The sequence below is a fragment of the Pelecanus crispus genome, chromosome 20, assembly GCF_030463565.1.
Source record: "Pelecanus crispus isolate bPelCri1 chromosome 20, bPelCri1.pri, whole genome shotgun sequence".
NCBI classification, from domain to species: domain Eukaryota; kingdom Metazoa; phylum Chordata; class Aves; order Pelecaniformes; family Pelecanidae; genus Pelecanus; species Pelecanus crispus.
Genome location: NC_134662.1, coordinates 5395202 through 5407878, shown reverse-complemented (window position 1 = coordinate 5407878; position 12677 = coordinate 5395202). Strand labels below are relative to the sequence as shown.

At 68.6% G+C, this 12677-nt stretch overlaps 1 protein-coding gene across 1 annotated transcript; it reads left to right on the top strand.

Annotated features, from left to right (window-relative positions):
* Positions 1-1015: 1015 nt before the first annotated feature.
* Positions 1016-7439, top strand: TMEM59L (transmembrane protein 59 like). The gene is made up of 8 exons (XM_075723824.1): positions 1016-1162; positions 3310-3415; positions 3693-3787; positions 5978-6124; positions 6220-6319; positions 6642-6753; positions 6908-7025; positions 7278-7439. Exons 1-8 carry the CDS (start codon positions 1016-1018, stop codon positions 7437-7439), a joined length of 987 nt encoding a protein of 328 aa, XP_075579939.1.
* The last annotated feature ends 5238 nt before the right edge of the window (positions 7440-12677 follow it).

Sequence of the window (12677 nt, the reverse complement as noted above, 5' to 3'; positions counted from 1 at the left end):
TGTCCCCCGGCATCCCCCAGTGTGCCCCTATGTCCCCCGGTCCCCCGACACCTTCTGGTCCCCCTGCATCCCCCCGTGCTTGGGCACCCCCCCGTCCTCACGCATCCTGTGGTACCCGTGCACCCACCGCTCCACCTGCACCCCCCGCTGCCCAAGCACCCCCTGCTCTCCTGCACCTCCGGTGCCCCTGCACCCCCGATCCCCAGGCCCCCTCTGCTCTCCTGCACCCCCCACTCCCCCCGCACCCGCCGGCCCCCCTGCACCCCCTGGTGCCCCTGCACCCTTGGTCCCCAGGCCCTCCTGCACCCACCTCACCCCTGCACCCCCCGCTGCCCGAGCACCCCCTTCCCTCCTGCACCCCCCGCTCCCCTGGTGCCTGAGCACCCCGCAGTCGCCCTGCACCCCCAGTCCCCAGGTCCCCTCGCCCTCCTGCACCCCTCACTCCCCGTGCACCCCCCGCTGCCCGAGCACCCTCCTGCACCCCCCGCTCCCCGTGTACCCCCCGGTGCCCGAGCACCCTCCTGCACCCCCCGCTCCCCGTGCACCCCCCGGTGCCCGAGCACCCTCCTGCACCTCCCGGTGCCCCTGCACCCCCGGTCCCAGGACCCCCCCGCCCTCCTGCACCCCACCTCACCCCCGCACCCCCCGGTGCCCGAGCACCCTCCTGCACCCCCCGCTCCCCGTGCACCCCCCGGTGCCCGAGCACCCTCCTGCACCTCCCGGTGCCCCTGCACCCCCGGTCCCAGGGCCCCCCCGCCCTCCTGCACCCCACCTCACCCCCGCACCCCCCGCTCCCCCCGCTGCCCGAGCACCCCCGGTCCTCCGCCCCCCGCCGCTCTCCCGGGCCGCGCTGCCCCCGCTTGCCGGTGCCGGTGCCGGTGCCGGCGGAGCTGCGGCAGGCTGCGGCGGCACCCCCCGCCCCCGGCTCCCCCCGCCCGGCGCACGGCGCGTCACGGCGGGGCCCGGCAGCGGCGGCAGCGGCGGTGGCTCCGCTCCGCTCCGCTCCGCGCCCGCCATGGCGGCCCGGCGCCCCCGGGCCCTGCTCGCCCTCGGCCTGGCCCTGGCCGCCGCCGCCGCCGCCGCCGACCCCTTCTCGCCCCAGCTGGGAGAGACCGGCGGCTGCCGCGGGCAGTGCGGCCGCAGCCTGCCCCGCCGAGCCGCCGCCGTGAGTCCGGCCGGGCGCCGGGGGGCACCGGGGGGCGCCGGGGGCACCGGGGGTATTGGGGAGCATGGGGAGCATCAGTAGCATCGGGGGGACCGGGAGCATCAGGGAGGACCGGGAGCATGGGGAGCATCAGTAGCATTGGGAGCATCGGGGGTATTGGGGGTAGCGGGAGCATGGGGAGCGTTGGGAGCATCGGGAGCATCAGGGGTACCGGGGGGTACCAGGAGCATCAGGGGGGACCGGGAGCACTGGGAGCATGGGGAGCATCAGTAGCATCGGGAGCATCAGGGGTACTGGGGGGTACCAGGAGCATCAGGGGGTACCGGGAGCATCAGGGAGGACCAGGAGCACCGGGGAGCACTGGGAGCATGGGGAGCATCAGTAGCATCAGGAATACCGGCAGCATTGGGGGTACCAGGAGCATCAGGGGGGACTGGGAGCATCAGGGAGGACCGGGAGCATGGGGACCATCAGTAGCATCAGGAATACCGGCAGCATCGGGGGTACCGGGGGGTACTCAGAGCATCCAGGGGGACCAGGAGCACCGGGGGCACCAGGAGCACTGGAGGTATTGGGGGTAGTAGGAGCATGGGGAGGAGCATCAGTAGCATCAGGAGTACCAGGAGCATCAGGGGACCGGGAGCACCAGGGGTACTGGGGGCACTGGGAGCATGGGGAGCATCAGTAGTATTGGGAGTACCAGGAGCATCAGGGTACTGGGGGGTACCAGGAGCATCAGGGGGGACCAGGGGCACTGGGGGGCACTGGGAGCATCAGTAGTATCAGGAGTACCATGAGCATCGGGGGTATCGGCAGCACCGGGAGCATCAGGGGGGACTGGGAGCATGGGGAGCACCAGTAGCATTGGGAGCATTGGGATACTGGAGGGTACTGGGGGGCACCAGGGGTATTGGGGGCAGTGGGAGCTTGGGGACCGTCAGTAGCATCGGGAGTATCAGGAGCATTGGGGGTACCGGGTGGTACTGGGGGCACTGGGAGCACCGGGGGCACCAGCCCGCCCTGTGTGGGCATTGCCGCCGCACAGCCTCACACCGGCCCAGCCCCGTGGGGAGCAGCGTGGGGGCACCGGGGGAGCCCCGGTGCTCTCCCCCACAGTGGCTTTGGGGTGCTCCCAGTGAGGACATCTGCCCCGGTTTGGGGTGCCCGCAGCGGTGTCACCCATCCCAGCTTTGGGGTACCCCCGGGTCTCACCCGCCCCAGGTTTGGGGTGCCACTGGTGAGGCCCTGCTGCCCTCCTGCACCCCATCACCGGCGGCATGGCCGAGCCGTCCCCGGGAGCGGTGGCACACGACCAGGGCGGACAGGGACAGCCAGGGCGAGCGGGTGACACCGCGGCGGCGGGGTGGGCCAGCGCCGAGCCACGGCAGCAGGGACTGAGATGGAGCCGAGTGCTGGTCGCCGGCCCCGGAGCACGGCAGAAAGCCCCGGATCAGAGCTGCCACGGCCACGCCGTGCCGGGGGCCGCATGGTGCCACCCGGCACCGTCCCCGAGCCCCCGCGGTGGCAGGGCCGTATCTAGGCCAGCGCCTCGGCAGGAGCCTGCGCGGCCCCGCTGCCGGCGGTGGCGATGGAGCTGTTTTCCCATCTGGGCTCGAGCTGCCTCCCTGCCAGCCCCCAGCCCTGCCCGCGCTCCCCCGTGGGCGCAGGGACCCCCGCGGTGGGGGGCACCCGCTTCCCCCAAGCCTGCGTGTGCAGATTCGCACAGGGACCCCCACATAAGCTCGGTGCCCCCCCGTGCATCCCCCCCGCCGTGTTCCCAGCCCCCCAACGCACGCACCCCTCCCCAGGCACTCACCCCCCAGCGCAGCCCCCACCTCCTGCCAGCCCACGCCGCGGCCCCACCGGTGCCAAGCGCCCCGACAGAGCTGGGGGGTCCTGCTGCGTCCTCCATGGGGACGAGGCCACGGGCAAACCCGACCTTTGGGCGCAGACCTGGGGGGGCCGAAGCAGCTCTCCCTCCGCCGGGCACGCCGTCGCCCCGGGTTCGGGGTGCCAGGTTCTGCAGGAGGGTGGCGGTGGCCGGTGCCCCCCCAGCCGGGTGCAGGGGGGCTGCGGTGGGGGTCCGGCACAGGCACTGGGCTGAGCTTGGTGCCAGCTCCGCGCTCTCCTCCTCCTCCCCGCAGGATGCTGTTCTCAACGCCTGTTACCGGGGCTGCCGGCTGTTCTCCATCTGTCACTTCGTGGATGCAAGCGCCGAGCTGAACACAACCAGAGCCGAGTGTGAAGCAGGTGAGGAACCGGCGGCCGAGCGGCCCCCCGCACCCCAAACACCATCCTGGGGGGGGTTCCCCAAGTTCCGCTGGCATCGCCGCGATGCCTTCCGCCCTCCCGAGCATCCTGTCTCCCCTCAGCCCCACGCTGTGCCCCAGGGCCGCATCCAGCCCCATGGCAAACCAAGAGGGGTGTACACTGGGTGTACGTGGGGATGGGTAGGGGGGTGCTGGGGGCACAGGGCTCATCCAGGGGATCGAGCACCCCCTAACCCCGCTCCCCGCCCGCCTCGCAGCGTGTGCCGAAGCCTACAGCAACGCGGAGGAGCAGTTTGGCTGCGTGACGGGGTGCCGCAAGCAGCTGCCCGAGGTGGAGAGCAGGAAGGAGAAGGTGAGGGGCCAGGGAGATGGGGACCCCCCTGCTCCCCGCCTTAACCCACCCAGCCTGTCCCTGGTGCCGCTGGCCGTGGCCCCGCCCTGCCCCTGCATCTGGCTCCTTCCCCAAAGGGCGGGGGCTGGATGTGCCCCCCCGGCCGCCCCGGCTGCTCCGTCCCTGTGCCGTCGCTCAGCGGCGCTGCCGGGGACCGGCCGGGGAGGGCATTTGCCTCTGCAAGGAGCCCGGAGCCGTGGGTTTGCCCTCGGGGTGGCTCCTCCGGCCACCTCGGCCCTTGCCTGACCCCCGGCGTGGGGACGTGGGGCGTCTCAGTCACCCGGGGCATGGCAGGGACCAAAGTTTGTCCTGCTGCCGGGCAACGCCAATGCAATGGAGACCACTGCTGCCCTCTGAGCCCACCAGCCACCCCCTGCCTGGGAGCCCAACGGGGGGACACTGAGACGTGGCGGCTTGGCCCCTGGGTCCCATTTTAGGAAGGACCCCTTCCTCCCGCGGGAGCTCAGCCCAGTCCCTCCTCTCCCTGGGGACGGAGGCTACAACACCCCACACGTGCAGCCCATCCACCCACCCATGGATGTCCCTCCATCCATCCATCCCTCCATCCACCCATCCCTCCATCCATCCCTCCATCCCTCCATCCATCCATCCCTCCATCCATCCCTCCATCCCTCCATCCCTCCATCCATCTCTCCACCCATCCATCCCTCCATCCCTCCATCCACCCATCCATCCCTCCATCCCTCCCTCCATCCCTCCATCCCTCCCTCCATCCCTCCCTCCATCCCTCCCTCCATCCCTCCATCCATCCCTCCACCCCTCCATCCATCCCTCCATCCCTCCACCCATCCATCCCTCCACCCACCCATCCATCCCTCCATCCCTCCATCCCTCCATCCATCCCTCCATCCCTCCACCCATCCATCCCTCCACCCACCCATCCATCCTCCCTCCTCCCCTCGCTGTGTCCCCACCAGCAGCCTCACAGCTCGGTGAGCCCCGGTGCCGGCACCCGGCTTCCCTCGGCGCTTTCCCAGGGCGGGTTGGGACGGGGCTCGCTCCCCGCCCGCTGCCGCTGCCCGGCGACGCCCCCGCTGCGGGACCCCTGCCGCACCTCGCTTTATTTTGTCCCGTTACACGTACGCCTGCGGGTGGGGGCTGTGGGCGCGCTGGGGCGATACGAGCCCGCTGCCGGCCCGTCGCGCTGCTTTGTCCAAAGCACAAAAAGCAGATTATCCGGGCTCGAGCCGTGCTGCGGGGGCTTGGGCCAGGCCAGGGCGATTATGCCGAATTCCCTTGGTGAGAGGTTCTGACCAGCGATTGCTGCAGATTCCCCCAGTTTTGATCTGTTATCCTTCCCAGCAATTAGCAACGCTTTTTCTTCCTATGTTTAATTAATTCAGCTTTTGCCCAATTAATTCAATTAGACTTCGGCCCAAGGTAGAGGCTTTTGGCTTTGTATGTGTGCAGACGAAGATGAATTTGTGCCGTAGAAAGCTGCGGCTCCTTTGAAAAACCACTTTGCAGCCTGTTTTTAAGACCTTCCCGGTGTCTGATCCTGCTTCCCAGCCCCGCTCCGAGGTCGGGGATGCGTATCGGGGGGCGGCCGGCTGACGGGGAGGGCTGTCACCCCCTTCACCCACCCAAAGCATTTTTCCTGCGGGTTCCCAGACAAGCAGGCGAAGCAGATTTAGTATAATAATTAGATACAGAATCTGACCTATTTATTTCCTGTTTGCTGGTTTGACCGTGCAAGGGGCTGTCGGAAAATGTTCGAAGCCAGTGGCAGGGAGCAGCCAAGCGGATTCCAGCAGGGATGCTTTAAAAATAACAAACGGCCGCGACGGCCAAGAATCCAGGGCACGGAGAGGCTGCCAGGAGAGAAACGCCCTCGGCATCTCGGCCGCTCCGCTCCTATTGTTTAAAGCGCTGGTGCGAGCGCAGGGCTGCCGAGGGGCTGGGTGATGGCCCCGGGGCTGGGTGATGGCCCTGGGGACCGCAGCCCCCTGGCTCGGTGACCCTGCCGGGGCCGGACCACAGGTCCTGCACGTCCCCATCGCCGGGAGAAGCAGGCTGAGCCCCAGACCTGAGCGCCCAGCTCAACCCGGCCACGTCCTCGGGGTGAGCCGTCGTCTGCCGGGGTGGGTGACGAGGGGACGGTGGTGACGCGATGTCCTTGCTCCTTTGCAGAGCCTGGAGCTGAAGGCGGCGGTGTTCTCCATGTTCGATTTGGTCTCCACCTTCTGCAGTGACATTGTCAGCTCTGCCCAGAGCTTCATCTCCTCCACCTGGACCTTCTACCTGCAGGCGGACGACGGCAAAGTCGTGGTGTTTCAGGTGGGGGTGTCCCGCGTCCCCTCCCTGCTGGGTGCTGGAGGGGTGGGGACCCCCTTGCTCATCGCTTTCTCCTTTTTTCCTTGCCGACCCGCCAGTCCCAGCCTGAGATGGAGTATCCAGTACCCGAGGCGCAGGAGACCCAGCCGGCGCGGCCGGGACCGGGGTCCGGCCCTCGTGTCCCCCAGCCCCACACAGGTGCGGCGGGGGGGGCGGTGGGAGCCTCCGAGCCCTCCTGGCTCTCATCCGATTTCTCCAGAGCTAAACACATTACCCGCTTCTCGGGCCTGATTAGCTTCCCACACCCCGCACCCAAGCAGAGAGGGTCAATCCGGACTCAGGACCCGCTCCAAGAAGCTGCTGGGCTCCTCTGCACCCCCCCAGCAGGCAGAGGGTCCCCGGGGGGAGAGGGGACCGCCCGGCACCCCTGCACCCGAACGTGTGCTGGCGAGGGGATGGGGTGCAGGGCAGGCGTGCCCACAGCGGGTGCCCGGGCTCAGCATCGCCTCTCCCCTGCCAGGCCCCCAGGCGAAGGGGGAGAAGCCCCCCGTGAAGGAGCCGCGGGGCAAAGCCAAGGCGCAGCACGCGGACCCCCCGCAGCCGGAGCACGACTTCCTCGGCTGCATGTCCAAGTAGGTGCAGCGGGGCTGCGCAGGGGCCCGGGGGGGCCCGGACCTGCCGGACACGCCGGAGCAGATGCTCCCTCCCCCCGCCCCAATTCCCACCCCGTGCCCTGCCATAAACTCATCCTTTTTCTTTGGCGGGGGGGGTGGTGGGGCGTTACAGGCGCTCGGGCCTTCCTCGCTGGATCCTGGCCGCCTGCCTCTTCCTCTCCATCATGGTGATGCTGTGGCTGAGCTGTGCCAGTTTGGTGACTGCCCCCGAGCAGCACGTCAAGACCCAGGTACGGGGCGAGCGGTGCTCAGCGCAGCCCGGGCGGGTTCTACGGGGGTCCCCAACACCCTAGGTCTCCCCATCGCTGCTGGGTGAGAGGTGGCCAAGGTGTTTGTGGTCCCCGGCCACCACGCTGGGCTCGCCGGCGTGTCTGTGCTGCACGGTACGTCCCCAGCCAGCCCCGCGGTGTTCCCGGGTCTGGGGACAAGGGGGTCCTGTCCCCCGCTCCGGGGCTGCACGGTCCCCTCTGCCTCTCTTCCAGCCTCTGAGCATCAACGGGGACAAGGAGTACCTGGAGGACCTGGACGGCCCCGGCGCCTTCCCCCTGCCACCCGTCATCGCCGTCACCCTGTGCCCCGCGCACGGTGGCGAGGACGCAGGGCCGCTGCCCCTCAAAGTCGACCTGGACAAGACCATCCTGTAGCACTCCCACCCCTTCCCGTCACCTCCACGCCACCTCCCTGTCACCATCCCCACGGCATCGTCCCCGCTCCCGCTCCACTGCCCCTCCGGCTGCCCCGTGTCCCCGGCTCCTGGAGCGGCACCGCTGGCTCTGGCACGGGGGGGACCGGGGGTAGGATCTGGCTCGGTCCCGCTCTCCTCGCCTGGGATGGCCGCTGCGGAGGAGGCTCCTGGGAGCCGGGCAGCAGCTTCGCCTCCTCTGTAGATGTGCTATTTGCTGGGATCCTGGTTTCCAGCGCTCGGGAGCCAAGAGAGGAGCTGCCAGAGCGGGGAGGCCGGGGGGAGCCCGTCCTCATAGCGGGGCGGTCCGTCTCCTCCTGACCGGAGCCCCCGGGGCCCCGCAGCCCTCCGGGCATGGGTCCAGCGCTGGGCAGGAGGGAGCCGGCTGCGGTGGGGGATGGAGAGTGTCTGCAGTGTTCTGGGCTTTGGCTCGGCACATCCCCAGCCTCCCACCTTGGGCTGAGCCTCCAAGGCGCCGTCTCCGGCCCTGGGAACTCCCTTCCGCCGGCCGGAGCCAATTGCCTTGGGGAGCCGAAACGTGGCGAATGGATTTGGCGTTGGCAGCCGGAGAGAGGAGCGGATCTCGCCGCCTCCGTGCCCACGCGAGGACCCAGCCGTCCCCTTCCCGGGGCTGCGGAGGGGCCCCGGGATGGTTCCTTCGCCTCCCTGCTCCGTGACGCCTTTGGGGCGGCTGGCCTCGACGCTGACGGGCAGGTGGGACCGAGCAGGGGACGAGGCGGCGTTTCCCTGCCTCACGCTGCTGCGCCTCGTCCGGGCTCAGGCGGGAGGTGGGAGCTGCCGGGACACCTCCGTCCTGGGCTCGGCATCCCTGCCTGATGCCGGGAGTGGCTCAGCCTGCGGGGCTGTAGCTGATGGCAGGACCTAGCGGCAGCCACCCTCCGCGTCCCCAGGCTCCCAGCGCTGCCCTGGGAGCAGGGGGCCAGCCCTGGGGTCTCCTGGCCCAGCGGGGACCCTCTCGGCTCGCCCCGGCACAGCCCCTCGGCGTGGAGGGGTCCCCTCCCTCCCCCTGCTCCGCAGGGCTCTGCTCCCGCAGCCGGGCTGGGTGCGAGCCGGGGCATCTCCCCATCTCCCTGCTGTTCTCCATCACTTGACTTTGTGCGTCGTTTCGTGCTTTGATTTGCACCGGCATGTGGTTCATCGGCCCCCGGCGCCCCGCGGGGACCCCCCTGTGCTTGGGAGGGACAGCCCGGCGGCGGCTGTCCCTGCCATCCGTGCATCCACCTAACACGTCTGTACAGATTAACTTATTACCTGCGGCTCCCCACCCTCGGGTTTTTAGGCTCTCTCTGTGTGCCGGCGGCTCCCCGGTGCTGAGCAGTCTCGGGGGGCCGTGGTGTGGCGGGTGGGGGTCTCTTGTCCCCATCCCCGCTGGTTTTGTGCTGCTCCGTATCACTCTCACCCGTGCAACATATCTGGGTTTGGGGAACTGGGTTGGGGGGGGCGGGGGGGCTTGTGTCCGTTTTGGGGTACACTTTTCCTTGTCGCTTTTTGGCCGCTCGGCTCAGTGTAAAGCTCGGTGGAGTCTGTGGTGTCGTCCCGGCTGCGGCGGCTCTCCCCGTCCCCGGGTGCAACCGCGCCGGGCCACGAGCTCGGGGGAGAGGGCGGCCGCAGAGCCCACCCCGGCTTTGCTTCCAAAGGGCAAACCCAGCCCCAAGCTGGCCGGGCGGTGTGGGCGGAGGGGAAATAAAAGGTTTGTACCAGACCCGGATGAGTCGGTGGCTTCACGGGGTGCCCGTCACCAGCTGGGGAGTGGGTTTGAGCCCCCACGCAGGGCCGGCGGGAGGGCGCAGGTGGGTTCCCAGCTCGCCGTCCCGTCTTTGCAAGCTGAGCCAGGATGAAACCGCTGGCTAGCGGGAGAGAAATCCCCTGCTCGGGCTGTTTTGCACGGACACAGAGCAATGCTCCTCTGCTGCAGGCTGTGGGGCCGGCAGAGTCACCGGATCAAGAGATTCAGCATCGAGCGTAAAAGGAGATGCTGCGTCCTTGGGGAGCCGGTACCAACGCCCGTGAGGTGGGTGGGCTCGCTGGGTGCTGGGTGGGCAGGAGGCCACGCACCCCGACACGTCCACCCGGCAGCCGTGAGGAGGAAGAGGAGGAGGAGGAGGAGGAGGAGGAGGAGGAGGAGGAGGAGGAGGCTGAGCCGCGGCAGTGGGGAGGACTGCACGCGCAGGCTCACGCGTATACATAAAGAAGGGCCGGGGAACGAGGGCTTTTCCCGCTGCAAATCGCCTGCCGACACCCAGGCGCCCATTTTGAGGAGGGAAAGCGTAAATCGGGCCGCGCACACGCGCGACACGTCAGCGTAACACTCGAGGGCTGGGACGCGCTCGCACGTGCACGCGCCCACCTTTCCCCGCGGCGTGTGTTTTTCCTGGCGCGGCGCCCGCGTCCACGCCACAGTCGAGCTCTCCCTATGCCAAGCACGACACAAAAGCTCATGCAAGGGCCTGGAGGCTCATTTTTAGCACTTCAGTAGCTCAGCGGGGTCCCGTCCTCGGAGCCAGCAGCGGCGCGGGGCCCCCGAGGAGCCGGGGCGGGTGCTGGCCTCAGCTGCTTGTTTTCTCCGGGATGCGGAGCCGGGAATGAGGAGGTGCTCCCTCACCCCGGGGAGGGCTGCGGATGGATGCTGGGGCGCTCGGTGCGAGTCGCAGCCAAAGAAGGATCTCCAGAGGGGATGCGGAGCCTGGTCTGCTGCCTGCCAGCAGCCTCTGCTGCCGGAGCACGGCCCCCGCCTGTCCCTAAATTGGGGGTGCGATGTCACCCCCACGCAGCGCGGCAGCGCCGGGCGCTGGAGGGGGATGCTGCGCTCTGTGGGCTGGGCTCAGCTCGCTGAACGGAGGGGAGAGGGATGGCGTTGGCGGCTCCCTGCCTGCCCTGCCTGTGCAGCAGGCAGGGAGCCGTGCGGGGCTGGCGTGGGAGGCAGAGCGTGTGCCACGGCCGCATTGCCCGGGCGATGGGATTTGGGGGCTTGCAGGGTGTCCTCAGCAGGCCGCTGGGTGCCTCGGGGTCCCAGGGTGGGCAGAGGGGTGTCGGGGGCCGGCAGGACAGGAGGGAAGGGCTGCGAGATGGGAGGGAAGGGCTGAGAGATGGGAGGGAAGGGCTGAGAGATGGGAGTCCAGCGCTGAGCAGCCTTTGGGGTAGGTGCAAGAGGATGGCCCGGAGGCAAGAGCCCCGCGGCCAGGCCAAGCCACCGAGTGCCCCCCGGATGGCGTGTCAGGGGGTGTTTTTCTCCGGCATTTTCCATACAGAGCCCAGGGCATCAGCACTGAGCCTCATTACGGGCTGGGCGAGGGTGCTGGCACCCGCTCGCTCCCAGACACCCCACGGTGATGGAGCAGTGGTTGGGTGCAAGCAGGAGCACACAGGGAAACCCCGGGATGGTGCCGCCCAGGGTGAGACCCCCAGCGCGGGGCTCTCTGCATCCCCTTGCCACGGGCTGGCGCAGGGGGAGGTGGCAGGGCGCAAGATCGGTGCAGACAGCTGGTAAACCCTGCCCGCCGCGGGCAGCGGCTCCGAGCGGGTCCCCTCCTGGGATGGGAGACGGGCTACAGACCGTGGACAAGCTCCTCGCCTTTAAACTGGAGTCAGATTCCTTGCTGCTGGCTCGGGGTGCAGGAAACCGTGCCCAGGAGCAGGTGAGGAGGGACCCCACTCTAACAAGAAGGAGACGCATGAAATTAGCTGGTTCCACTCCCCCCAGCAGGCAGCCGGGGTGTTTTCCATCCGATGCCTTTTCCTTCTCGCTCCCTCTTTTATTTTTTCACGGGGGAAGCAAAATTCATGGTGTGTGGCCCCATCGGCAACGGGCAAGCCAGCCCGCGGAAGAGTCGCACCCTCCTGTCCCACGGCCAGCGGCGAGGGCACGGGGAACCGTGAGTCCACGGCGGGTTGCGTCCTCGCGGCAAGCATCCGCGCGCCCATGCTCGCCTCCCGCGCGGCCGGCCACAGGTCGGCAAGAAATCGCAGACCGGTAGGTGGGGACTGTTAGCCACGCTGTGGCAAGAAGCGGCCTCAAAAAGCAAGGGGGAGGCCAGCAAGCTGCCCCCCATGCCTCTGCCACGGACCCCCGCAGCATCTCCCCGCTCCTGAGATGCCGTCGCTCGGCCTCCGTGCCGGCAGCCGGTGCCGAGGGTTGCGGGGGTCTCGCCGGATGCGGTTGGGGTTGGCAGCCCTCACCCCGGCCTCTCTCTCTGTGGCTGCGTTGGGCTGCTGTTCTCACCTCCGGAAAATGCCCCCTCCTTTCTCCCCCCTGCAAATCTCAGCTGCCGGGAGCTGGCCCGGCTCCACCGCCGCTCGCACACTCCAGCTGAGGAGCCGGGCCACGCGGCGAATGCATTTGCGCACGGATTTCCCTCCCCTCTTGCCGTCTGCTCCCAACGGTGTCGTTCGCCCCTATTTCTCATCACGCTCTCCCATGCCGAGGATGACTTTGGGAGCGCTGGCAGCTCCTTGTCCCGCTGTCTGGTGGTCGGAGCCCCGTGCCGTGTCCCGCCGGGACGTCTCTGCTTGGGAAGAGCATTGGGGTCCAGGGTCGCGCCAGGGGCAGAAAGCCCAGGACTGGGACAGCAGGGTGGGAAAGGACTCCGAGAAGACCTCGCCTTGCACACACACACGTGCCGACCCCCGTTTTCATGATTTGTGACCGATTCTCCCGATTCAGAGCGGACGCGGTGTTGGTTCGCCTGGGTCTGCACCCGTCGTTCCCCTTCGCTCCTTCCCGCTCGCATCCCAGGGAGATGCTGCTGGACGCAAAGCAGCGGGGGGAGGTTCCTTATTCCTGCCTCGTGTTGCAGGAATGAGGGTCTTTCATGAGAAAGCACAGTCAGGGTGCAACAGCGGTTTTGGGCCCTGCCAGAGCAGGGCTTTTGAAGATGACAGAGAAAGAGCCTGGGCTCCTATCTCAGCTGGGGAAAGGATATTTTCTAGCTGCTCCAGCTGCCTCTCGCTGCCCCTGGCCCGGCTCCTGCTGGCACATGGCAGCAAGCCGGTGCTGTCCTGACCAACACACAGAGCTGTAAATTCAGCTTTAACCCCGACGGAGGTGTCTCCATCCAGAGATGGAGCGAGGATGAGGATGCCGGGTGGGGAGTTGGACGGGGGCTCAAAGCGAGCTCCGGCAGCGCCGCTGGCCCCGGCACCGTCCCGACCCCGCACGTGGGAGCTGAGCCCTTGCCCTTGC